The sequence below is a fragment of the Nomascus leucogenys genome, chromosome 12 (assembly GCF_006542625.1).
Source record: "Nomascus leucogenys isolate Asia chromosome 12, Asia_NLE_v1, whole genome shotgun sequence".
NCBI classification, from domain to species: Eukaryota; Metazoa; Chordata; class Mammalia; order Primates; family Hylobatidae; genus Nomascus; species Nomascus leucogenys.
This window is the reverse complement of record NC_044392.1, coordinates 26,724,386-26,752,251: the sequence shown is the minus strand read 5'-3', so window position 1 is coordinate 26,752,251 and position 27,866 is coordinate 26,724,386. Positions and strand designations below refer to the sequence as shown.

At 40.8% G+C, this 27,866-nt stretch overlaps 2 protein-coding genes across 4 annotated transcripts; one reads left to right on the top strand and one right to left on the bottom strand.

The window, feature by feature from the left end:
* The first annotated feature begins 1,539 nt into the window (after positions 1-1,539).
* On the top strand, positions 1,540-13,718 carry CACYBP (calcyclin binding protein). 3 transcript variants are annotated; one of them, XM_003258910.3, is made up of 6 exons: positions 1,540-2,430; positions 7,332-7,551; positions 9,456-9,552; positions 9,805-9,904; positions 11,522-11,619; positions 12,833-13,718. In XM_003258910.3, exons 2-6 carry the CDS (start codon positions 7,446-7,448, stop codon positions 12,987-12,989), a joined length of 558 nt encoding a protein of 185 aa, XP_003258958.1. In that variant the 5' UTR covers positions 1,540-2,430; positions 7,332-7,445; the 3' UTR covers positions 12,990-13,718. The 3 variants fall into 3 exon arrangements, with proteins under 3 accessions (XP_003258958.1, XP_003258957.1, XP_003258959.1); XM_003258909.4 differs by lacking the exon at positions 1,540-2,430 and adding an exon at positions 2,631-2,935; XM_003258911.4 differs by lacking the exon at positions 1,540-2,430 and adding an exon at positions 2,953-3,338.
* A 3,915-nt stretch (positions 13,719-17,633) lies between these two features.
* Positions 17,634-26,779, bottom strand: MRPS14 (mitochondrial ribosomal protein S14). Its single transcript, XM_030823944.1, has 3 exons — positions 26,589-26,779; positions 21,632-21,790; positions 17,634-18,075 (listed from the first exon to the last, which is right to left on the bottom strand). The coding sequence occupies exons 1-3, from the start codon at positions 26,631-26,633 to the stop codon at positions 17,893-17,895; spliced, it is 387 nt and encodes a 128-aa protein (XP_030679804.1). The 5' UTR covers positions 26,634-26,779; the 3' UTR covers positions 17,634-17,892.
* Positions 26,780-27,866: the final 1,087 nt, after the last annotated feature.

The window sequence follows — 27,866 nt, the reverse complement described above, 5'->3', positions numbered from 1 at the left end:
TTTGCATAATATTGTCTGGAAAAGCCTCCCTTAGTGTTACTTCTGAAAGACCTAAATAGAGTGAAGAAATGATCTGTGTGATGAACTGGAGGAAGAGGATTACAGGTAGAGAGAAAGCTGGGTACAGACTAGGAGGCAAGAGCAAACTCAGTGGGTTCAATGAATAAGAAAAATGCCACACTGTTTAAATCAGGGAGCAGGGAAGGAAGAGTGGTGAGAGATGGATTCTGACATGAAGCTCATAAAGGTGAGATAAGATACGTAAAACACTCAAGTTCACATTAACGCGTTTGTACTTTATTCTAAGCCTAATAGGAAGCTGTTAGAGGTTTTTAAGCAATGGGATATAATGATCTGAAAAGGTATCTCGAGCTGCTCTGTGGAAAACTAACTCTAAAGGCACAATGGGGAAGCAGAGAAATCAGTTAGGAAGATAAATTTCAGATAAAATAATGATGGCTTGGACCTGGGTGTGTAGGGTAAGAAATATCCTTTCCTTCTACCCATTTTAGGCTCATTGGCTGGGGATCTTGTAACAAAAGACAAATTAACAAAAGAAAAGCATAAATATTAATATTAGTTTTACGTAACATAGAAACTTCATAAAGAAATGAAGACCCAAATAAATAGTTAACCTTAGTGTTGTTTACAGTAGGTTTGAAGAAGAATGGAGAATTGTGGGAAAATGTGATGGGGCTAAAAGACTGTGATCTAAGGGTAATAAACGGAGGGAAACTCAGCAAGGCCTGATGTTCATATTCGTCTCTATGTCCCTGTGTTTTCACAGATAAAGATGTTACTTTTATTCCAGGTATAGACAGGGCAACTCTCACATGAGGGTATTACGTCCTGCTTCAGAACAGAAAGGTGCAAGAAAGTTAGAGACATTCCTGCATATGTTCTTTCTTAAATTCCTTCAGTTTAAAGTATTCAGTATGTCTAGGTGCCATATTTTTGGGTAGCATGTCCCAAACCCCGTCAGGTGGTAGACGCAGAGGTTGTGAGAAGTCGTTTAATTCGCTACATATTTTGAAGATTAAGCCAGTAAGGCTTGTTATATAAGATGTAAGGCCTGAGACAGAAGACTCAGGTATGACTCCTTAGCCTGAGCAATTAAAAGAACGAGGTAACTGTTCACTGCATTAGGTCCATGAGATATTTGTTTTTATATAATTATGTACTTAATAATTTCAGGCTATGGGTTGGACACTTAAAAAAATTTATACTCTAAAATACACAGCTCTTAGGAGTTCATCCCATAAACTTTGACAATTCTATGTATCGGTGTAATATTTCCATTACCTGGGCAAATTCCCCTTCGCCGGGCCTTAAGCATAATCTACAGAAAAAACTACGTACATAAATATACTTTTACAACTCAATGAGATTTCTAAAGTGAACCCACCTATCTATAATCAGTGTCCAAATCAAGAAACATTACCTGAACCTCAAAAGCCCCCTGGTGGCTCTTTCATGTCATTGTCCTCCCCACTATGCTCATTAACACCATGGGCTAGTTTTTAAATGGACCCACGCACTATGAACTCTTCTACGTCTGGCTTCTTTCCCTTAACTTCATTTTTTTGTGTGAAATTCACGCATGTTGCGTTTCGGTAATTTATTTTTGTACTGTACTTCCGATTCTTTACTACAGATAATGGTCAGCCTCCATTTCGCTAACAGCTTTTTTTCCTCTCCGAGATGCTGATTCTAATCGCTGCCTTGGACGATCTATAAAGCTGAGTGCGCGCTATGTGACCTCTCAGGGGTTGTTTCCAACCGTGTTGTTGACATCTTGAGCCTGCCAAGGACTAGAATAATCTGAAAACTAGGCTTCTCTGGGGTCTCATTGAGTGGCAGGGTTAGAACCAGAAGAGAACATCATCTCCAGAAGGCATTTCACCATTTTCTTTGATGGTAAACAGGCTCACTTATACCGAATCCAAACCCAGGCGAGAACTACGGACTATTGAAATGGTCGGTGAAAGGGGCGAAAGCACCAGGAAATTGTGCTTCAACAGTCCACAACAGAAAGGATGGCCTGAAACTGTGGCCATAGGCCAGCCCTTTTGTTAGCGCCTTGACCTGGGCTTCCGCTACGGGGCCCGGTTACGTGGCCAACGCAGCTCCACCTCCTACGGCGGCCAGTGATGACGCCACCACGTCGGAGCTGATAGACCGCGGTGACGTCTCCACCGCGCCAAACTCACAGAAAATCAAACCGCTACCATCAGGAGCCCTCCACGCTTAACATATCCGTTCTTTCTCGTTTCAACGTAACCAGGCTGCTCCTCCCCATTTTTTGCCGCCTTCTCGCGGAGGCTGAGAGACTAACCTTACACAACATGGCTGCGTGGTGTGTCTGGTGTTCTAGAGCGGACGGAAGCAGGTGACTCTCTAGTCAACTTCCGACTTGGACTCCGAAGATCGGTACGTTATTTCCGGGGCTGGGTTTAGGCAGCGGTTCCGAGCTGCGACTGCGCAGCGTGGCCCAGCGCGGTCAAATTATAATCCATAAAGTTGTCAGCGCGGAGAGGAAGACATTACTCTTCTCGGACTGCGGGTTCGCTCGCGAGACTTGAGCGTTGCTAGGAGATTCGGCAGGCGGGCGGAGCCAGACTCGGCGGGGCGGGGCGGGGTGGAGCCAGGCTCGGCGAGGCGGGGAACGGTGGGTGGGGCTAGGCTTGGCGGGCTGTGAGTGCTCGCGGGGGGCGGTGGCGGTGGCTGCCTCGCGAAGGTTCGAGATCCGTCGCGTGCCGGAGGCGGGCCGCGATCTCGCGCAGGGTCGGTGTGCGCGCAGGCTGCGGCGCCGCGACTCGTGTGGGTAGGCGTCTGCGCTCGGTTTGAGGGCTCGGCGCGACATTTCCTGTTCCTTCCTCTGCGCGGCTGCAGCTCGGGCCTTCAGCCTGACCCAGCCCCCATGGCTTCAGAAGAGGTAAGTGGTCCGGCCCTATCTTCCTCATGTCCCCCGGCTGGACCTGCAGCGCCAGCCTCCTGCCCCATCGCCGTTTCCGTGGGCTGAGCCGCCCTGCGGCGACCCGGTCCCGCGGCAGTCGGTGCGCCGCCTTCCCGGGGGACACCTCACTCGCGCCTTGTTGCGCCGTCGGCTCCGCCGCGTTTCCCCTCGACCTCGCACCCCATCCGCCTGCCGGCCCGAGCGGGGGTGTGCGGCGATTCTCCGTGCAGGCGGTGCGGGGAGTGGGTCTGGGAGAGCGGCCCCTTGCGCGTGTTCCTCAGGCCCTTTCTGCCCTGGTTTCCCAGCCAGTGGACAGGAAGCTTCATTCAAGCAAAGCTGGGTGCAAACATGAGTGTCGTTCTTGGTAGAGGGCGGTTGGAAGGTGAGTTCTCGGTGCTAGCACTTGAATTCTCTTAGTCATGTTTTCTCTACACACGAGGAGCTGTGTTACTCTGGGCAAGTTGTTTAGCTTCTCTATGTCGCAGTAGCATCCATTTCATAGGGTTGTTAAAAAATCTGATTTCTAGGTGTTTAAGTCAGTGATTGGCAAACAGCAATCTGCTATATGTGATTTTTAAAATAAATAACTTGGAAAGTTAGTTGTAATTAATAGTTAGAAAGCGAATGGCCTGTGTTAAACCTCTGTAAACTCTGAACGTTGGAGAATTAAATTTTGTGGAGACTTAGTTTGCTCAGTTAGAAAATGGGAATGATAGTATTTGTATTGCTCATTTCCTGGCCTAAGTGGGAGGTGAAGACGGGACAGTTATTCACAGTTAAGGGTTGGGTGTGTATTAACTAGATTTGCTTTATGAAAACAAGTACTGAGGAATCCCAAGCTTTTGTTTTGTTTTTGTTTTAACTCAAAATCTTTTCTTTAAATGAAGAAAAACTATGAGGTTTGTGTGTTCCAGTATTAATCTGGGTATCTTGTGACAAGTCTTTTAAGGTAGGTCTTGGGTACTATGTGCCCCTAGGAGAGAACTTCACAGTCTTGTAGGTGGATAGCTCAGTGTTAGTCCTCTTGAAAGTAGAGATCGTTCTCAGTTTAGGTACTTAGAAATATACATTTAAGGGCACTTCATTTTTGTTTCGTTTGAGATAAAATTCAAGTTTTTAACCATTTTAAAGTGTACAATTCAGGTATTTTGTTAAGTATATTCACAGTGTAGTGCAGCCGTCACCACTGTCTAGTTTCAGAACATTTTCATCACTCCAAAAAGAAACCATTTAGTGTCTTTTAAACAATTGCTTCCCATTCCTCCCTCAGCCCCTGACAACTACTCATCTTGTACTTTCTGTGAATTTGCCTATTCTAGGCATTTCATATAAATGGAGTCACGCTGTATGTGGCCTTTTGTTTTTTGGCCCCTTTAACTTAGCACTAACATTTTCAAGTTCATCCATGGTGTAGCGTGTATCAGTACACATGCTCTTTATGGCTAAATAATATTCTATTATATGCATATGGCACATTGTGTTTATCCTTTCATCCGTGTATGGACATTTATTTCCACTTCTTTTTTTGAGATGGAGTCTCGCTCTGTCGCCCAGGCTGGAGTGCAGTGGCGCAATCTCGGCTCACTGCGATCTCCGTCTCCCGGGTTCAAAGGATTCTCCTGCCTTAGCCTCTTGAGTAGCTGGGATTACAGGCACGTGCCATCATGCCCGGCTAATTTTTGTATTTTTAGTAGCGATGGGGTTTCACCACGTTGGCCAGGCTGGTCTCGAACTCCTGATCTCAAGTGATCCGCCCGCCCGCCTCGCCTCTGAAAGTGCTGGGATTACAGGTGTGAGCCATGGCGCCCGGCCTTATTTCCACTTCGTGACTAGCATAAATAATGCTGCTGCGAGTACCGTATCCAAGTTTTTTGTGTGGATGTGTTTTCAGTTCTCTGGGGTATATACCTAGGAGTGGAATTACTGGTTCATATGGTAACTTTTTGAGAAACTGTTAGACTATTTCCAGAGTGGTTGCATCATATTCCCACAAGAAATGTTTGAAGCTTCCAGTTTCTCCACATCCTTATCAACATTTGTTATTTTCTGGGGTGTTTATTTTTCTTTTTCGGTTTATGATACCATCCTACTGGGTGTGAAGTGGCATCTTGGGAATTTGATATGCGTTTACCCAATGATGACGATGTAGAGCATCTTTAATGTTCTTGGTGTCCATTTCTGTGTCTTTGGAGAAATGTGTGTTGAATTCCTTTGCCCATTTTTGAGACACATTGGTATTAATGCCTCCCAGTGAAAAATTAGGAAATAGGAAGATAAAGCTTGAATGCGTTATGGGTAGGGATAAAAGGAAAATAAAATTTTTATATACGTAAAACAAATACATGCCAAGAAGGCAAGGAAAATTACATGATAAATTAGATAAGAAACTAGGACATCTTAAAGTATTTGTGCAGAAAAAGCATCAAAGGAATCACCTTTGTTGGTTTCAAGTCTGCCAATAACAGAACTGAGGAACTGAGTTTTAAGTTTTTTCAGTAGATACTTCATAATAAAAAGAGTACTTTAGAGTCACAACTGGCAATAAAGAGGGCTTGGGAATTCAGCCATTGGGGGAATCCCTTGCCTAATTCGAAGTACCTTTCTGATTCTGCTAGATAAAGTATTCCTATTTCAGTCAAAAAGCAAAACCTCTTGCTTAGACTTAATATATTTAATTTTACATTTCAATATTTTTATTATGAATTAGGAGTTGTAGAATCAGCGTTTTTTTGAAACCATTACAATAAAAATATTACTTTGAACTGAAACATCTTGGTTCTGTGCTCAAAAGATGAGTTTGCAATATTTTTTGTCATAGTAGTATGAGCTGTTCTTGGAAGGGTCGAGAGTGTGGACAAGAGGGTTGGGCAGAGTTGATTTTTTTTTTTTTTTTTTTTTGAGACCGAGTTTTACTCTTGTTGCCCAGGCTGGACTGCAATGGCGCGATCTCAGGTCACTGCAACCTTTGCCTCCTGGGTTCAAGCGATTCTCCTGCCTCAGCTTCCCGAGTAGCTGGGATTACAGGCACGTGCCACCACACCCGGCAAATTTTTGAATTTTAAGTAGAAACGGGCTTTCGCCATGTTGGTCAGGTTGGTCTTGAACCCCTAACCTCAAGTGATCCACCTGCTTTGGCCTCCCAAAGTGCTGAGATTACAGGTGTGAGCCACTACACCTGGCCAGAGTTGAACTTTTTAATACCATGTCATCTGTTATAGATAGGCAAAACTAGGGCATCTGAGTTAAATGAGATAATAAAAGACTTGTAGTAAAAGAAAAGAATTAGTTCTGTTATTGCATTTTATAAGACTATTAAGAAACAGGCTTTCAAACTCTGTTGTGCGTCTGATATTCTAAGTTATAAAGCACTAAAAGACTTTTTTAAATTGAGCTTTTGATATAATCAAGCTGTGACACAAGATTTTTTTGGTCAAGTTGCTAGTATCAAGCCAGAGTGTAAAGTTACTGTAAGAAAAGTGAAACAGCTGTTTGGAAAGATCTTGTGTATTTGCAGTATGTCAGAGGGTAATTGGGGGAAAAAAAACTTAGGCTCAATAATTTTCTAACATTGTCTTTAACTCTTGAATTTCATAAAATGTTGCCCCTATCTCTAGAAAGTAGAAAGTAGTAGACTTTAATAGATGATGGATTGGCATGAGAAGAAAACGAGAACGTGGTGGCTTTTTAAAAAGATAATTTCCAAGAGTATGTTGCATTTTCGGTCTTTTGTCACCTTCTGTGCAACCACCTCCTACACTTCTGAGTGTATGACTGACCCAGCTTCAGAGCAAGACTTCCTCAAAAGCAGAAATTTTTTTTTTAATCTTTTGTCTTAAAAATTAAGACTTTTTTTATGTGACGTATTGAGGTGGGAAGATCAATGAAGACCAATCAGTGACAGAAAGTGGAGCATTCATTACCTCAGTTAAGTTTGCTATATAGCATTTTACCACGGTCACTGCATGTTCTCTCATCTCTTAAATATTTTAAAAGTGTCTAACATCTAATGACACTCGGATTAGATGTTACAAGGAAATCTATGAATCCTTTGTCAAAAAAATTCTTTGTTTTACTTTTTAAGTCGCAGACGTTTCTTGTAAATATTTTAAAACATAAACTGGAAAATTTAGGTTTGAAGACCTATTTATTGTTTGTTCAAGATTGTTCAAAGTTTTCCTTTTGAAAAAAAGGAAACTTGAGTTAATTACAGTTAATAAGCCAGAGGGAAGAATTGAAGTTGCAACTCAATCCTAGAAAATTTAGATGAACCTCTTAATTCTTAGTGCTTATTTCAGTAAGTTGAAATGAGTGATAAGCACAATATCAAGCCATTTCCTTATTTATCATAGCTAACTTATTTTTTGTCTTAACACAGCTACAGAAAGATCTAGAAGAGGTAAAGGTGTTGCTGGAAAAGGCTACTAGGAAAAGAGTACGTGATGCTCTTACAGCTGAAAAATCCAAGATTGAGACAGAAATCAAGAACAAGATGCAACAGAAATCACAGAAGAAAGCAGAACTTCTTGATAATGAAAAACCAGCTGCTGTGGTTGCTCCCATTACAACGGGCTATACGGTGAAAATCAGTAATTATGGTATGACTTGCTTCCTTATAGCCAGTTCTGCCTCCGAGCAACCTATTCCTCATAGTGGTCTAACAAATTCATCCCCAGTGAGTTTTGAGTCTGTGTTTTTGGTGGCTTGGAGCAAGACCCATCAGTTTTTATTTAATAAAACTTTTTTTAGATATAAATAGGAAAGGATGCATTCTAGAAGCTGTTAACAAGAGTAAAGTGATTTACTACAAAATGTAACAACAAGGAACAAACTTATTCTGAAATTGTTCAGTATATATGAGGCACAGCTTTGGTGGTGGTGGTGGTGGTGGTGGTTTTTAATCATGTTTTATGTTTCACTCTGCCAACCACCACAATTAACTGAGGAGAGGAATCCAGTTAAATTCAGAAAATATTTTTGAGCACCTAAATGTGTATCACTATTGTGCTTGGACTTACGGATACACAACAATGACTAAGACTCAATCCTTGCTCATGTTGTGGTTGGGACATTGACGTATAACTCATAGTGTAACAATGTAGTAATACTGTTTTCCTTCAATGGTGTATACACTTTTTTGTTTTGGCGGCAGCGCAAGTTGAATATGAGTGATGAGCTCCAAGGACAGTCTTGTTTTTCTTTGTGCTAATAATGTCTAGCACATAATAGGTAACATAGCTGAGGAAGTAATTCTGGAGGTGAGGAACAGGGAGAATTAGATTTGAGTGTGAAGGATGAGTTGTACGTTCAGCAAGTCAAAAAGGAAGGGAACAGCATGAGCAGAGGACGTGAATAGAGACTTGGAAGGCATGATCTATTTTGAGTATTGTTATAGTGAAAAGCATGTGTATGTCGTGCTTAAGAGATGTGCTATATAGTACTATAGGAAATTGCACTGTGTACTCAGTTACTCAGTTGAGTATAGGAAACTGGTCTGAAGGTGTTGAGGATTATGGTATTTTAACCAGGAACATAGATTTGTGTTGAGGGAGAAACTTGTCGATCCGGAGGATGGACTGACTGAATGGGGAGAAACTATTAATAAATGAAGTTCTCTGGAACCCACTAGGGCATTTTTTCATCAACACTATGTTTCTTTTTCATTTTTGAGGGTACATAGTAGGTGTATTTATTTATGGGGTACATGAGATGTTTTGAGATAGGCATGCAATGTGAAAAACGTCATGGAGGATGGGGCATGTTTCTATTCTGTAGGACTAAGTGAGGAATAGGGATATGTATGTATATATTCTTGATAAACAGAAGATGCTTTTTTGTGAAGTTTTTTATTTTCTACAGATGTGATGGTATTTTGTGAAGTATATATATATGTCTTTTATATTGACAGAGTTCTAGGTTAGAGACGTGCTGGTAGTTTGATAATACATACTGAAATGGCATTTAATAGATACCAGTAGGTTTGTCAGATTTGGATGAAGAATTGGAGTCTTTTACATTCTACTTTGCCCTGGAAAGGAATTAAGAGAGCTAGGATTCCATTTGTTAGACTACTTACAGAAGTAGAAGTGGTTATGGAATTAGTATTGATACTTAGCCATCCAGCTTAGTGGAGAACTACCAGTATTTAGATGTAGGACAAAATTGTTTCCATAAAAGCCGTAAATGAACTAATCTTAAAGAATGTATTTAGTGATCATATTTTTATTCTGAGGGATAAAAAGAGCATAGGTTTTGTATTCAGAAACCTGGATTTGAATCTGAATTCTACCACTTGTTAGATGCCTAACTTTGGGTAGAGTACTTAACTGCTTTGAGGCTCCATTTCTCAACCTAAAAAGTTTCTTATATTTCAAATTTTTTCATGTTTATATGACTGGATTTTCATAATTCTACTTTCCTGAGTTATGAGCCATGTGCATTTGCTGTTCTAAAGATAGTTTCAGAGGCTTACTTACGTCCCATCTTTTGTTGTCGTTGCCAGGATGGGATCAGTCAGATAAGTTTGTGAAAATCTACATTACCTTAACTGGAGTTCATCAAGTTCCCCCTGAGAATGTGCAGGTGCATTTCACAGAGAGGTGAGTTCTCATTATAATGGGAAAGACAGTGATCATTAACAGTCAACATTGCCTTGAGACTCTTTTCTTTGCAGTTTTTAAAATTCTTAAATTTAGAATTAATTATCCTTTACAACTACTTTGAAGAGGTGAGCGTTAACTGGCCAAATGCACACCCTGAAAGAAAGCCAGCAGCTTTTTTCCACAATAACTATGGAGTAAGAGTACCTTTCATAGAACTAGAAAGATGATGTATTCACCATTGTGTTGCAGGTCATTTGATCTGTTGGTAAAGAATCTAAATGGGAAGAGTTACTCCATGATTGTGAACAATCTCTTGAAACCCATCTCTGTGGAAGGCAGTTCAAAAAAAGTGAGTGTGCTCTTTTTGGTTGTAATATTGTGAAACCTTACCAAATTGAACCTGGCTGATTTAGAACTGAGATGAACTGGAATGAATTTGTGCTACAATGGCAGAGTTAAGTGGCTGCAGCAGACCATATGGCCCTAAATGAAACCTAAAATATTTACTATGCGGCCCTTGACAGAGAACATTTGCCAACTCCTTTTGTAGAAGAATAGGCTATTGTAAGAATATTCCATTAAAATCAGGGAGGAAGTAAACGTTTGAAAGTAGTTAAGAGTGAGACTTGAGTTTTATGCCAGGTTTACAGCTTATTGTTTGTGACCTTTGGCAGCTTTATCACTCTGTGCCTCAGTTTCTGCATTTATGCGATAGTAATAATTTATTTCACAAAGTTGAAATGATACACTGAAGTGTAATACCATGTGTAAAGTGCTTAAATTAATGCTAGTGTTAGCATTGTGCATAATACTCGTATACATAAAAGGAGGTCTTAAGCACTTAGCCTCCTTGGAGTTAGAAGCAGCTATAAAAATAAGGAAGGCCGGGCGCGGTGGCTCACACTTGTAATCCCAGCACTTTGGGAGGCCGAGGCGGGCGGATCATGAGGTCAGGAGATCGAGACCACGGTGAAACCCCGTCTCTACTAAAAAATACAAAAAATTAGCCGGGCGTGGTGGCGGGCGCCTGTAGTCCCAGCTACTTGGAGAGGCTGAGGCAGGAGAATGGTGTGAACCCGGGAGGTGGAGCTTGCAGTGAGCTGAGATTGTGCCACTGCACTCCAGCCTAGGCGACAGAGCGAGACTCTGTCTCAAAAAAAAAAAAAAATAAGGAAACTGTCTTTTAAAAACTACTCTTTGTAATTTTTACTAAATCAGATAGTCCCTCTTTTCTGCCTAATTTGGATAAATGAAGTTTAATGCATTAGGATATAGACATGCCATTCTGCCATCTGTTTTTATAATACATAATTACTTAACAGCTTACGGGGGATACTCAAATACAGTTGGATTTGCTGTCTTACTGCACCCTTCTGCATCCACTAGTCCCATAGGTAGAGTACCAAAAGATCCCTAGAAGTCGTATTGATCATTGTTTAAAGACCTGTACATTGCCCTTCTTTCTCACTTTCAAATGCCTCATCTTGCCCCTTACTGCCTTATGTGACTTGGTTTCTTGTCTATCCCTGACCCCTCTTATTATATTACTGTCTTTTTCAGTCACTAAAAGCTAGCCACTCCTCCTGCTCCTCAAACACACCAAGATCATCCCATCTTGGAGCCATTCTACATGCTCTGCCAACTGCCTTCTCCTGACCTTAGGCTTCAGCTCAGATTTTGCCTCAGAGAGGCCTTCCTAATGAAGTTCCTGCCCCCACCCCCATTAACACCCGCTTTGTCTTGATAGCACTTTCTAGGATATCATGGTATTCAAGTTTTACTTATTTATGGTCTTTTCACACTATGAATGTTCAGATTTTGGCCTATTCATACAAGTATTACTAGCACCCAAAATAAGTCTATACATACTAGGGACTTGATCAATTTAATAAATAATTGTTTTCTAAATATTCATGCTGATCTCCATGTCTTCTAAGCTGTATTTGTTTTCCCGCTTTTCTTCCAGGTCAAGACTGATACAGTTCTTATATTGTGTAGAAAGAAAGTGGAAAACACAAGGTGGGATTACCTGACCCAGGTTGAAAAAGAGTGCAAAGAAAAAGAGTGAGTCTACTTTCATTTTTTAAAAGAATTTTAGTGTATTGTTTGAGATCATGGATTTTTAATAGTTTGTCTTTATGGATAATATATTTCTGCTTTCAACTGTCAGAAACTACTGAAGAGGGCGTGTCCAGCAAGTTGCTTTTTAAGTTCTTTGTAGTTAAGGGTTGGCTCTTCAGTGTGGTTCTTAACCCTAGGCGCAGTTGTGCTTCTATACAAATAACTGTGCCCATTCCCAGATACTCTATTTCAGTAGTTCGAGAGAGGCTTAGGTACCCCTGTATGTTTTAAATTTCTCAGATGCTTGTGATGCGTAGTTTTCATTGTCACTGGTTTATAGTGAAAAAGATAAAATATTTTTATCCTTCTTAATAATGACCTTTTAAAAATGTTTATTCAGTGATACTTGCATTCTAGGTCAGTTCATCTTCTAGAGGTACTGACTAAATTAATTCAAGACCCAGGCCCAGATCTCTCTATCTCAGGCTTAAGAGGAGAGTTTTTCTAATTAAAAAATACATGAGCTTCAGGGTACATCCATGTGTAATGTTTATGATTTTCCCTCAATTTTTTTTTTCAAATTATGAGGAAACATGCTTTTAAAAAATGAAAACAAGTTAGAAAATCAAATCCTTATTTTACCTGTTAAAAATCACAGGAGGCCAGGTGGGGTGGCTCACGCCTGTAATCCTAGCACTTAGGGAGGCTGAGGCAGGTGGATCACCTGAGGTCAGGAGTTTGAGACCAGCCTGGCCAACATGGCGAAACTCTGTCTCTACTAAAAATACAAAAATTAGCCGGGCATGGTGGCATGTGCCTGTAATCCCAGCTACTCGGGAGGCTGAGGCAGACAGAATTGTTTGAACCTGGGAGGCAGAGGTTGTAGTGAGCTGAGACTGTGCCACTGCACTCCAGCCTGAGCGACAGAGCAAGACTGTCTCAAAAAAAAAAAAAAAAACCATGGGAAATCCCTGTGCCTAAAAATAGCCCCTTACTATTTTGATGACCTCTTTCATGCACCAAGTGTGTGCATGCTTGGTACGTGTGTGTTGTTTTCATTAAGATGAAATTGTGCGTGCTGTTTTGATTGTGAATATCTTTGGGTACTCTTGTCTTCCCTCTTACCCCTCTACTTCCTGCCAATGTTAACAACCTGAATTATAGTATCTTCCGGTGCTTTCGTTTCTCCATTGTTGTATATGTTTTCTTTTTAAAGGAAGCCCTCCTATGACACTGAAACAGATCCTAGTGAGGGATTGATGAATGTTCTAAAGAAAATTTATGAAGATGGAGATGATGATATGAAGCGAACCATTAATAAAGCCTGGGTGGAATCAAGAGAGAAGCAAGCCAAAGGAGACACGGAATTTTGAGACTTTAAAGTCCTTCTGGAACTGTGATGTGATGTGGAAATACTGATGTTTCCAGTAAGGGAATATTGGTGAGCTGCATATATAAATTTGACAGATAGCTATTTACATAGCCTTCTAAGTAAAGGCAGTGAATTCTCCATTTCCTACTGGAGGATTTATTTAAATAAAATAGGCTCATTAAACACTCCTGCAAAGATGGTTTTATTAGTACCCTGGTCATTTCGTTCAAGGAAGGGTTATATTGCATTCTTATGTGAAATACAAAAAGCAAGTCTTGCCCAATAAAAACGCTACAGTGTGTGTATTTTTTTTTTCAGCTAAGAATTGGAAAAGTATTTGCTTGCCTTTAAGTTACTGACATCAGCTTCCACCAGTGTAAAAATTGAGTAAAACCTGAAGTTTTACATAAAATGCAAATCGGTGTCTGTGCTTGAAGGTTGCTATAGAGCATCTGACCCTTATTACCACCTTAAGCAATGTATATGCCATGCATTACCATGCACTAATTCAATCACAGGTGTTTCTATCTAGATTTAAATGTATTTGTCAATGAATGTGGAATAGAAACTAAATCTAAACATGACAATAATAGACACACATCTTTGTATGGTACCAGTTAGTTTTGCCGTGGATCAGATGGTTTATAAAAGTAATAACCATAAAGCAAAAAATAATTTGAAAGCCCGTCTATTCCTATGCTCAATAAAGTTAAGTTTTTCTTCATTAGAACAGTTTTATGATTTATTTGTCTAGGAGTACGTCAGAAAAATCATGCTTTTAGTAGGAATTACTCCTATTCCCCCTGAAGTCAGGACCAGTGCCTGTGATCTCTATTACTATATTTTACTGGAGGTATTAGCCAACACAGTTAGATCAGAGAAAGCAGTTGAAGCCAGGCATGAAGGCTGGCGCCCGTAATCCCAGCTACTCAGGCTGGAGGATCACTTGAGCCCAGGAGTTTAAGGCTGCAGTGAGCTATGATCATGCCACTGTACTCCAGCTTGGGTAACAGATTGAGAACCTGTCTCATTTAAAAAAAAAAAAAAAAAAAGCCATTAGACACACAGGAAAAATCCAGAAGGGTAAACTAAAGCTACAATTAATATGGGAATTTGGAAGAAGTGGGAGGATTTAAAATACAGAAACAGCTTATATATAGGATAGCTGTAAGTAAATACTGAAACATATTATGCCTCTGTAATTGGTGTTGACACATGAATAGAATAGCAGACACAATGCATACGAAAGTTACAGAATATGGTAAAAGTGGGGTAAAGATGGGTTTTTAATGATACTAAGATAAGTGAAAATAGGCATATAGATACAGTCCAAGCCGCCTGAAGATCTAATTGTAAAAATGAAAGCATACAAATACTAGAAGAAAATGAGGGAAAACTATATTATATGTGACTTAAAACCTAGAAGAAATAAAACTATTCATCAATTTTAACTACATAAAAATGTTTATAGGACAAGAAAAAACCCACCATAACCCAAGGCAAACAATGTATTGAGAAGATTCCAATAATTAAGAATACTTCATACAAAAAGAAATGTAAGTGACCTTTAACATGTAAAGATGCTCACTTTGTTCAGAAGAGAATAAACCAGTGTTTTTACCTTTCACTTGAAAAAGAAGTTTAAAAACAAGAGTATTGAGTTGAGCCTGTGGAGAAATAAGGACACATATATGGGAGTGAAATGAAAAAGTTAAACTTTGGTTAACAAGAATATTTGGGCGGGTGCAGCGGCTCACGCCTGTAATCCCAACACCTTGGGAGGCCAAGGTGGGTGGATCACTTGAGGTCAGGAGTTCGAGACCATCCTGGCCAACATGGTGAAACCCTGTCTCTACTGAAAATAAAAACTAGCTGGGCATGGTGGCAGATGCCTGTAATTCCAGCTACTTGGGAGACTGAGGGACAAGAATCATTTGAACCTGGGAAGCTGAGGGACGAGAATTACTTGAACCCCGGAGGCAGAGGTTGCAGTGAGCTGAGATCATGCCACTGCACTCCAGCCTGGGTGACAGAGTAAGATTCTTGTCTCAAAAAGAGTACTTGGTAATAACCATCAGAATGACATATTCATTTATCCTCTGACTCAGAATTTTAACTTCTTTCTGGGCTCTGAAAGGTACATTTACAAAAATTTGGAATGCTATATGCAAAAGATTAGAAATACCCAAGTGTCTATTTAACAGGAATGTATTATGGTGCATCCACATGAGGGAGTACTTAAGTCACAAAACAATGAAGATTTCTATATAATGTAAAATGGTCTCCAGGATACAGTAAGTGGAAAAGCAAAGTGCAGAACATTTATGGTACACCCACTACATTTGTGTAAGAAAGGGTGAGAAATGTGAATGTATGCACATAGGTGTATTTGCTTATGTTTCAAAAAGAAACTTGAGTAAACCCAAAGCTAATAAAAATTGTTAACGGGAAGGAAGGAGATGAGGATGGAAGCTACTCTGTGAATGTAACTTTTTCTAGAGTTTTGACTTTAGAACCATGTAAAATTTAACATGATTTAAAAAGTAAAACATGACCCTAAACCTATCAACACATTGTGTGTTAGTCTATTCCCGCTGCTGTAACAAAATGCCATAGACTAAGAATTTATAAATAATATTTATTTCTTGCACTTCTGGAGGCTGGGGAAGTCTAAGATTTGGCACCAGCAGATTGGTGTTTGGTAAGGGCTTGCTTTCTGCTTCCAGTACGGTGCCTTCTCACAGTATCGGAAGGGTAAAAGGGACAAACTCTCTCCCTCAAGCCCTCTTAGGCACTGATCTCATCCATGAGTGAGGAGCACTCCTGGCCTAATCACCCCTAAGGGCCCCACCTCTTAATAATACCAACGCATTGTGGATTAGATTTCAATGTGAATTTTGGAAGTACACAAATGTTCAAACTATAGCACGTATATATATCAAGTTGGCAGTATAAACTACTTTCAAGTAACTTTAGAACACAAGTGTTTGCCCATTGGTAGTGAGATGGATTCTAAGTTGAGATATTAGCTAGAACATTCCAGTTGGTAAGTTGTCATACATATTTAAGAAATAGGAATCCAAACTAGATTGTGATAAATCCCTCACAACTTCATCTCCACCTGAGTTTCGGACTCTGCTATCCAGCTGCGTACTAGTCTTCATCAGATGACACAGGCATCTCCAACACCGCATGACTGGAACCTGAACTCGCTTATCTTCTGTTTCCCCTAAATTTGTTCTTTTTCCAAGTTTTCTATCTTGGAGTTGCCCTCTTAGAATTGCCCTCTACCATCTATCTAGACACTCTTATCAGGAACCCAGAGAACCATCTTTACCTCTTAGATAGAATCAGTCTTGCCCAATTTTCTTTCCTATAACTTTAAAAATCAGTCCTCTCTCCTCTACTAATACCACAATGTTAGTTCAGGCCTTCATCTTCCTCAACAATTTTTTTGTTTGTTTGTTTTTGTTTGTTTTTGTTTTTTGAGACGGAGTTTCGCTCTGTCGCCCAGGCTGGAGTGCAGTGGCGTGATCTCGGCTCACTGCAAGCTCCGCCTCCTGGGTTCACACCATTCTCCTGCCTCAGCCTCCCGAGTAGCTGGGATTACAGGCGCCCACCACTGCGCCCGGCTAATTTTTTGTATTTTTAGTAGAGACAGGGTTTCACAGTGTTAGCCAGGATGGTCTCAATCTCCTGACCTTGTGATCCGCCCGCCTCGGCCTCCCAAAGTGCTGGGATTACAGGCATGAGCCACTGCACCCGGCCCCCATCTTCCTCAACAATTAAGACATCCTCCTAACTGGTTGTCTTGCCTGTAGCCTTTTCCTCTCATGGCCATCTGCCACACAGCTGTCACTTACCTGTATTACAAACTGATAATGTCATTCCTGTGCTTAAAACTCTAATACCTGGTATGTCAGTCTTAATTCCTTCACATGATTTGTGAGATCCTCCACAATACGGGCCTTGTCTTGTGCTTCGTATTTCTGATCTACTGGAGTGACTGTGGTTTTCTGATGCTACAGAGTGCCTTTGCTTCTTTGTGCTTTTGTGCCCTCTGTGTGCAGAAAAAAATCTCACCCCTCACCTCCTGATTTATTAAGTTCTCCAGGAATATTTTCCTGATGTTAAGTAGGTACTTCCATTCAATATGTATATTTTCATCACTGGGCTGATCACATTGTTGAGTTACTGAATGAGAACTTTGTGCTACCCTTACTCATTTCTGTTATGGATTAAATAAACATAAAAATAGGGAATATATACTGTTCCAACAAAGTTTTCCTCTTTGGATGGAGGCTGTCAAGGACTTAGGCATAATTTGTTTTAAAGTCCCTTAAGGATGGACAAGAAAACACTTAGTGGTTCTTTTGTTCAGCCATCACAAGAAGAAGTGGAGCATTAGATAATCCAGAACAGCAGCCTTGCTATCCAATCTACTGTTTATCTACTGCTTATCTAACAATAATAGTAAGGGGAGCTCTGCAGGTCAGGAAAGCTAGCCCAGGATTACAAACTGCCATAAATGAGCTACATGTCAATTAGTTGGATTATGTATAAGATAACATTTTATGAAATAATGCTCTTAAAAATACAAAAACCCCTCTATGTTATTAAAAGATTAAACTTAAAAGGAGGGTATAAAAAACATTCACAGAAAATATTTATTATACTACTCTGCACTATGTACGGGAACAGTATGTTTGTTAAGTCCAAGAGAAAAGATAATTCACTGACATGAAACGCCCAAATTTCTTCATTTTAAAAGTAGTTTAGAGATAGCATCAGGTAGGCCAAACAACTGTACTGGGCCCCTGTAGAGATTAGGGTTTGGTCTATTCAAAAAATCTTTGCTTGCTGGAACTGGCTTCCCTGCAAGCTCAATAGGTGCTGGAGCTCATTTACCACATCGCTCGCTGAATCCCAGAAAGTTGCCCGTGGTCAGCTAAGTGACGGAAGACTATACGACTAAGCCTCCAGCGCCGCTTCACACCACGCGGACGGGACGTCATAACACACCGATTTCTGATTCTAACAGGACAGCTATCCCGGGGGAGGGCAGCAATTTCTTCATCAGCCACATCCTAAGGGAAATCACATTATTACACAGATCACATTACATTGTTGCACATGTATTTTGCTCCTTCTCACTTGCAGGTAATTTTCTTTTTTCTTTTTTTTTTTTTTTGAGAGAGTCTCGCTCTGTCACCCAGGCTGTGGGTGACAGATTGTGCAATGTCACAATCTCCGCTCACTGCAACCTCCGCCTCCTGGGTTCAAGTGATTCTCCTGCCTCAGCCTCCCGAGTAGCGGGGATTACAGGTGTGCACTACCACACTCGGCTAATTTTTTGTATTATTAGTACAGACAGGGTTTCGCCACGTTGCCCAGGCTGGTCTCAAACTCCTGAGCTCCGGCAATCTGCCCATCTCGGCCTCCCAAAGTGCTAGGATTACAGGTGTGAGCCACAGCGCCTGGCCACTGGCAGGTAATTTTCATTGCATGAGTACCATAATTCATTTATCCATCCTACATTTGATGGTCATCTTACGATTTGAGTGAATATAAATAGTGCAGCTACATACTCTTGTTTAACTCATTTGTAAAGTATGTGTATATATTTCTGTTGCCTCCTCCTGTTTTTTGAATCACAAAAGTGAAACCTCTGGGGTGATGATCAAATAGGAGGGAATGTGGCTTGAGATAAGACTAGAGGAGGAAGGAGAGTATCAGATGGAGCCCTGATGTCTATGGTAAAGATTCTGACAACTGGAGAAGTAAAGGGGAGAGATCAGATGAGGTTTATATTTTTAAAAAATCATTTGCAAGGCAGAGGATGAATCAGGTAAGGGCAAAGTGGTTGAGGGGAGAAAAGTAGGGATTATAGCAGTAGCTAGGGCTCAGGTTTTGTCAGTAGAAATTTCTTCTTATGTATGTGTTCAAGAGTGTGAGTGTTCATAACATTCACTTTAATCTGATAAGTGTGCTAACAAGTAGATGGACCCTGTGCTGCAAGCAAAATAACACATTAAAATAACACAAATTAAATGAAAGTATATAAAAGCCAAAAATTAACGTAAAAGCTTATGCATGTGTTACCATTATGAACTAACAGAATTACATAAAACAACATGATTGCCAGGTGCAGTGGCTCACGCCTATAATCCCAGCACTTTGGGACGCCGAGGCGGGCGGATCAACTGAGGTCGGGAGTTCACGACAAGCCTGACCAGCATAGAGAAACCCTGTCTCTACTAAAAATACAAAATTAGCTGTGTGGTGGCGCATGCCTGTAATCCCATCTGGCTGGGAGGCTAAGGCAGGAGAATCGCTTGAACCCAGGAGGCAGATGTGGTGAGCTGAGATCGTGCCACCGCACTCCAGCCTGGGCAACAAGAGCAAAACCCCATCTCAAAAAACAACAACAACAACAACAAAAAACAACATGATTGAGCCATTGAGTAGTAAACAATAAATGCTATACAAGGAACTAGAGAGGAGAAATGACTGGGCAGGAAGATTGAAGCCAAGTTTCATGGAGGTGGACCTTAAAGAATGGCTAGAAATTATTGACTGATTGATTGATACATACCCCTTCTTGTTCCCTGAAAGATTTAAGGCAGTTTACAAATGAGGAAACTGGGGCAAAGAGAAATGAGAGTAGAAAAGATAAAAGCCTCAGGACACAAAAGTGCATGCTGTGAAATTAGAACTGGGACATAAATTTGACTTGTAAGCTACTTAGCAGGCAGCAGAGAACCATGATCAGTTTACATGATTCACAGACTCTGCACAGTTATTGCTGCTAGTCATACCAGAGACATGTCTTCTGGGTGTCTTCATAAAGGTACTCAAACAACACACCCCCAGCTGTATTATGGTATAATTGACAAATAAAAATTGCATATATTTAAGGCATACAATGTCATGATTTGCTAAACATATACATTGTGAAATGATTACCACAATGAAGTTAATGAATGCATCCTTCACCTCACAAAATTACCGTTTGTGTGTGTGTGGTAAGAACACTTCAGATCTACTCTCTTACCAATTTCAAGTACACAATACAGTACTATTGACTATAGTCACGGTGTTGTGCATTAGCTCCACAGAATTTATTCATCTTACAACAGAAAGTATACCCTTTGACCAGTATCTCCTGATTTCCCCCTGCCCCCCATACCCCGTAGTTCTCCTAGCTCCAAGCAACCACCATCCTGCTTCCCTGCCTCTATGATCAATGTCTTGAGCTCAGTTTCTCAGGGGCCCCCCGCCCTTTTTTTTTTTTTGAGACACAGTCTTGCTCTGTCACCTAGGCTGGAGTGTAGTGGCGTGACCTCGGTTCACTGTAACCTCTGCCTCCCGAGTTCAAGCAATTCTCCTGCCTCAGCCTCCCGAGTAGCTGGGATTACAGGTGTGTGCCACTTGCACCCATCTAAGTTTTGTATTTTTGGTAGAGACGGGGTTTGGCCAGGTTGGTCTTGAACTCCTGACCTCAGGTGATCTGCCGGCCTTGGCCTCCCAAAGTGCTGGGATTACAGGCGTGAGCCACTGTGCCTGGCCTGTCACTTCTTATTACTCCCTAAATGTAGGAAAGTAGCTTAATGCCACTTTAGTATAAGCCATAACCCAGTGGTCCAAGGCCCTCAGTTTTCTGCTCATCTGGCTTAATCCAGACAAGACTAAAAAGAAACCATAGTAATAAATAGGATGTATATCATTCTGCCAACTTCTCTAAATGTAGTTTTTTAAAAATCTGAGTTCTGAATAACTTGAGAGGCCTTGAGTTTAATTTATATCTCCCTGATAAGCCTTTTGAATGCAGATATGCTACATCACCACTTAGGTGCAGGACTTCATGCTTCAAAAAGCCAAGCAGGGTGACAAGAAAGTAAGCCTTAATGGAAAGGCACTTCAGCACACAGAGGTGGGCAAGGGAGTTCAGGAAGACAGGCTCAGAATGGTACTGGGTAAGGAACAGTTTAGGCCGTGTGCTAGGCACACAGACTTCAACATCAGCAATGCCTCCCAATGCCTTGCCAGTTAAAAGATTGGGATGAGGCTGGACACAGTGGCTCATGCCTGTAATCCCAGCACTTTGGGAGGCCCAGATGGGTGGATCACAAGATCAGGAGTTCGAGACCAGCCCGGCCAACATGGTGAAACCCTGTCTCTACTAAAAATACAAAAATTAGCCAGGCATGGTGGCATGCGCCTGTAATCCCAGTTACTCAGGAGACTGAGGCAGGAGAATTGCTTTAACCTGGGAGGCAGAGGTTGCGGTGAGCTGAGACTGAGCCATTGCACTCCAGCCTGGGGGACAGAGCGAGACTCCATCTCAAAAAAAAAAAAAAAAAATTGGGATGAAGTCAGGGAGAGACCTTAGGTGAAAATAACCACCCAATTTACCAGTACTTTCTAAGGCTGGCATAATGAAACAGTTGTAAGGCTAGTTAGGAGTGAATAGTCTTTAATTTGAAACTCAACAAAATCAGTTTCAAGGCTATTTGTTTATATTGATGTGGATCTTATTCTCCAGAAATTATATTGATACCAAGTCACAACAACAGTATCAAAAGTGATCTGATGTGAGTTAATGATCTTGTGGTACAAAGGGACTCATCTTAATGAGCTAACCTGAAGAATTTTTGGCAAAATGGTATTCTTCCTGAGTGAATTAATACGTAGCCTCTCATCTGCATATTCATAGGCCATTTTTCGTCTCTTCACATCGCGCCACATTCTCCAGTCTACATAGTGAGTTCGAACTTGGCCTGAAGCTGATGAAGGAACCATCTGAAAGACAGAGACAAGGGACAAGTGAAGGATAGCCAGGACCACATTCTGAGTGTTCCTCAACCCTGCAATTCTCTTTCTGCCACTATTTATCATCTAGTATTCTTTTAAGAGTTGTTTTAGATCAGTTTAATAATTTAAGATAATAGACTTCCTAATTCAGAATAAATAACTTTTATGGATGTATATTAAGTCAAAATCATAATAATATAATGCAATAACATATGTATTGGAAGGTGAAAGACAGATTTTCAGAAATTTTTATTATTCTGTTTGACCTGTACTTAGGCCAATAGTCATATGGTTCAAAAATCAAAAAGGTATAAAAAGACACACAGTGAAAAGTCTTCCCCCGCCTCATTCCTCACCTGCCCAATGACTCCCATGCCCCACAGGTATCCACTGTTTCTAGTTTCTTGTATATCCTTCAGAGATTTTTGTCTGTATATACTCCCCTCCCATTTTTCATTCCCTCTTTTCAGTTAACAATATACCTTAGAGATCTTTCAATATCTGAATGTAAAAAGCTTCCCCATTTTCTTCATATTGCATAATCCACTATATAGAAGCATCATAATTTAACCTGCCATGTATTGCTGGACAGACCTCACTATTTATCATTATAAACAATGCCGCAGTGAATAATGTCTTGGAAATCATTTCATATGTATTCCTATATATCTTGAAGATATATTATTATTTATTTATTTTACTTTTTTGAGATGGAATCTAGCTCTGTCACCCAGGCCGGAGTGCAGTGGCGTAATCTCAGCTCACTGCAACCTATGCCTCCTGGGTTCAAGCAATTCTCATGCCTCAGGCTCCTGAGTAGCTCAGACTACAGGTGCCCACCACCACACCTGGCTGGTTTTTTTTTTTTTTTTTTTTTGTATTTTTAGTGGAGACGGGGTTTCACCATGTTGGCCAGGCTGGTCTTGAACTCCTGACCTCAAGTGATCCATCCGTCTCGGCCTCCCAAAGTGCTGAGATTACAGGCATGAGCCACTGTGCCCAATGAGGATAAATTATTGGGAGCAAAACTGCTAGGTCAAAGGGTACTTTAAAACTATCACTGACCTAATACTTCTCAGCACTAGTTGTCCAGTAATAAGACAGTATATTCCTTGTTGTCTCACATTTTCATGGTGATAATTTATAGTTCTGACTGACAGTACAGGCAAAAGGAGTATAGATCACAAGAAACGTTAAGTCTCTCTCAAACCAGAGGAAATATTACATATTAATTAAACTGCCCCTACAGAAAAATGATGGCTTCCGAAAACTGATGTTTATAAAAGAAATATATGTATAGCAGAATATAAAACTGAAAATAAGAATACTATAAATAGAAAGCCACCATTTTTTCAATCTATTAACAAAAGATAAATTGAACATCTTCAGTGCTCACATTACTAAACAAAAGTTCCCTGGGGAAATATAACAATTCTGCAATCACCTTTTGAAAAAAAGATAAGCAGGAATAGAATTTAAATATTGATGTGGCATATGACTGAGTCCAGTGAATGCCTTGGTAACCATGGCTGGAAATGCTTGTCACAGAAAGAGGGGCTTTGAAACCTTGACAGCAGTTCAACATTGAAATGCTGACAGAATTTTGACTAAAGTGGGGACAGGGGAGGGGAGAAAAGGTAGTCTGTCCAAACAAAACATGGAAAAGAACAAGTTATATTCATAAGACCAAGGAGAAATCATTCTGGCTGCAAGAAACCATTCACATTGAGGGGCAATGTGGGGTTTGCTTTTACCTGTGAAATTAAGGGTACAGGAGATTTAGAAAACAAGATTAAGCATTTCTTCTTTGAATTCTTTTTCAAAGTATTCCTAATCAAATTCTCCTAGAAGACTTCTATTAGTTTTTAAAAATAGTCTTTCACTCTATTTTGCATACCTTTTTTTCTTACTAGAAAAGCAATATCTGTTTTTTTTTTTTCCTTTTTTTTTTTGAGACGGAGTTTTGCTCTTGTTGCCCAGGCTGGAGTGCAATAACACGATCGTGGCTCACCGCAACATCCACCTCCCAGGTTCAAGTGATTCTCCTGGCTCAGCTTCCCGAGTAGCTGGGATTACAAGCATGTGCCACCATACCTGGCTAATTTTGTATTTTTAGTAGAGATGTGGTTTCTCCATGTTGGTCAGGCTGGTCTTGAAATCCCAAAGTAATACACTTTTAAAATAAAATATTTATTGGCCTATTATATTATTTCTTCTGTGAACGTTTTTATGTCCTTTGTCTGCATTTCTACTGTGGTGTATTTCCTTACCAGCTTATAATGGTGCTTTATAGATTAAGGCCGCACTCTATTCTGCTCTGTACACATCTTATCCTGCCCCCATCTCTCACCCCTCTTCAGCTCCTAAAACCTTTCCACTAGGCCCTCTCAATCCATGGTCTACCATCAAATCTTTTAAATTCTCAACTTCTCTTGACATCTCCTTCACCTTTTGCTCTGGCCGAATTTTAAATCCCTCCTCACAGCTTTTCCTGTAGCTCCTTTTTCTTCCATAACTAGGCCTAGAGATGGGATAGGTGTCTTCCTTGATCTTCATTGCAGCTTCCAGTTCTCCTTCCTTCCTAAAAGCTCCTGGCTTTGACTCATGCCATTGGGCTTACTACCTTCCACTACCTCTCATTGTTGCAGTCATTTACCAAAGCCCCTGCCACTCTCTTTCATTTTTCCATGATTTTGGATCCTGGCTTACTGTCACTCTCTCCAATATTGTTCCTATCTTAATTCCTGGTGATTTCAATATACATGAAATTATACCCTGATCACTCTGATTTCTTAACACCTCTCCTTCAATGACTTTTGTCCTCCACTCTTGTTTAACTATTCAATTCCATGCCCACGTCGTGGGTATTTTATTATTAATAAGTGCAAGCTATTATCTCACTTTGTATATCTCATTATCACTTCTTTCCAGCTTGCTCCTTCTAACACCCTAATAACAATCCTTCTGGGACTTTCAATCCATTGATCCTACCATTTTTCACTTTTTTTTCACTCAGCTTTTGATTTCCTGTCTTCCTCTCTCACCCAGCCTGGATTCCATTGTTCTATAAATACAGTGTTCTCCTGAATACACCATCAACTCTCTGGCCCCTCTCTCACTTCTCTGTACTTACTCCAATTCTCCGGACCATTCCTTCTGTCCATTTCCAACTCTTTTACAGGGTCTCTCTCCCCTTAAATCTCTGACACTTGCTCCCACATCCTCACACTCAGCTGATGACTTCACTTTCTCCTTAAGTATAAAATTAGAAATCAAAAGAGCATTTCTATAAATGCTCACCATCACAGTGACTCACTTACTAGCATCTGTATCATATGTTCTACATTTGCTCCTGTTATCAGAGATCCACTCTGTCCAACAGAGTAACCACTAACCACATAGGGGTATTAAACATTTGTAATATAACTAGTGCAACTGGGGAATGTAATTCTTTATTTTAATTAATTTAAAATTCAAAACCAAAGCATTGTAAACATTAAACAACTGTATTATTTTGGTAGAACTATATTTTCCATTTTAATGATGGGAAATTTAGCATCCAAACTGAGATATGCTTTAAGTGTTTGAAAATCTAGTATGAAAAAAAAGAATGTAACTATTTCATAAGTCATTGTTATATTGATTCTATGTTAAAACCACAATATTTTGGATATACCTGGTTAAATAAAATATTATATTAAACTTAATTTCATCTATTTCTTACTTTTTAAATGTGGCTACTAGAAAAATTTTAAATTACACATGTGGTTCACATTATATTTCTATGAACAACACTGCTACAGATGAACTGTCCAGGTTCCTAAGACCAAACTTCATGCACATGACCCCATCGCCTCTCTCTTTTTTTTTTTTTTTTTTTTTTTTTTAATGCTTTTGGCTTTTTTAGGGCTAGTCAAGTGAAAAAGTGGGAGTGGAGAAGGAACAAATAAATCTGTAACTGGTTGTGATCAATTAGTTGTAAACACCACTGCACTCGAACCAGCCTCCATTGCCTCTTGCCTACATAAAGGTACAGCTCTAGCAATTCTTCCCTCTTCTACATTATCAATTTTTACTATGGGATCTTTCTCTTTCATACACAAACATGCTGTTTTCCCTGCCATGTTAAAACAACCCCCCTCCCCGCCCCGGTTATTGACCCACTTTTTTGCTCTCCTTTACAGCAAAACTCCTTTAAAGGCTTATCTATACTCCAATTTCTTTCCTCATATTCTCTTGAACGCTTTCGTCCCTATAGCACCATCAGAACAGCTGTGATTAAGGTTCCAACAACCTTCACACTGCTAAACTCTTCAACCAATTCTCAGCACTTCTTTTTAATTGATTTATCAACTTTGAGCAGAGTTGCCCACTCCTTACACTTTGAAATTCTGTCATCCTTTGCTTCCCGGCCATCCCACTCTCCTAGTTTTCCATCTGCCTAGCTGACAGCTCCTTTCAGTCTTCTTTGCACGGTTCTCATCTCTTAACGTTACAAGTCTCTGAGAGCTCAATCCTCGGACCTCGTCTCCTATCTACTCACTCCCTTATAAATCGGAGTCAATCTCACATCTTTCAATACCAGTTAGTTATATGCTTACGAAAACCAAATTGACATCTGCAGCTCGGACCTCCCCTGAACCAAGCCCCAGAGGGGAAGAGGGCGGAAGGAGAACCCCTGGACAGGTCCTCACTGAGCACTACAGGTGGCAGAGCCGTGGGGGACCCGTGGGTTATGAGATTCAGAGGTGAGGGGTTGCGGTGTGGATAAAAGTAGGGGCCTGACCTGCTTGAACGTCCGCAACAGCGAGCCCAGCATGAAAGCCGCCATGTTGTCCGCTACAAACTACAAACCGCTGCAACTTTATTGACACTGCCGAATAGCGCAGGACGCGAGGGGCGGGGCTTGGGCCGCCTGGGGCGGAGCAGGGAGGCGGGTGGGAATGTAGCCTACAGGAAAGCGGGGTTAGTTTTGGGATCTGAGCTCTCGCGATATTTCACGGAACTTGGGCAAATGACAAATCTGAAGGCGCCGCGTTGATGCTGATGGCGCAGCCTGATTCTCCCCGTGTGTTGCAGCCCGTGTAATACCCTTCTCTCCCTCCCCACAGGTGGGGTCATCTTCTATAAGCAGGTCATGAAATAGGTGAGCTAGCTCTGCGCACTCTGGTCTTTTCTTCCTTTCTGGAAAACTAGTTCTGAAAGCATCTTTTTTGTTGCTGTTGTAGGTTATGATATAATTCTACCTTATTGGTGTGACCAGGAAGAGGGGCAAGAGTCCACCTCTACAATCCCATAGGAAGAACAGTCAGGAGAATTATATGCATCTACAGTGGGCACAAGACTTCCGTTTTACACACCCTGTTAAACTACCTGTGTCTCTCCTCTCCTCCTTTCCTTCCGCCTTTACCTACCAGTCTGCCCCCACCAATTTCTCTTCCACTGCATTCTCCATTCCGCTCAACATGCACCTTCTATATACTCCACTTGGTTTAGGATAGAAACCTAGGAATTATTGCCATCTCCTCCTCCTCTGCCGTCTCTCTTATAGATCCTGCAAATCTCTCCCTTTTCTCCACTATAATGGTGGTGTGATGATGATGTTGACGATGGCAATGATATAGTTCATTTGTATGTCTGGGTTTATATATATATGTGTGTGTGTGTATATATAAACTATCTGTATTGGGATTTTAGGTTAAAAGGACGTAAACATTTTGTTTGTCCTTGGTGGAGGCACTGCCATTTAAAAACTGCTATTTTCAGTTTGTAGTACAGGAAACTAGCCCTCAGGTCATCTTTAGAGCCGCTGTCCTTCTTCTGCGATGAACTCTTAGAGGGGCCACTTTCCTTTGTGTGGATGTAAGGCAAGTACCACGCACCTACCGTTCTGATAGAAGAGTATGGAGAAGCATATATTAGCTTGGCAAGTACCCGTATCTTCCATGTGTTGGTGGATGAAGTGGAGCGATGCCCATGTGCTAATTACATATCTGCATTGCTACACAGGAGCCTTCTGGGAGGAAGGAGAGCCGAATGTAGACTCTTCTTTAGAGGTTCAAAT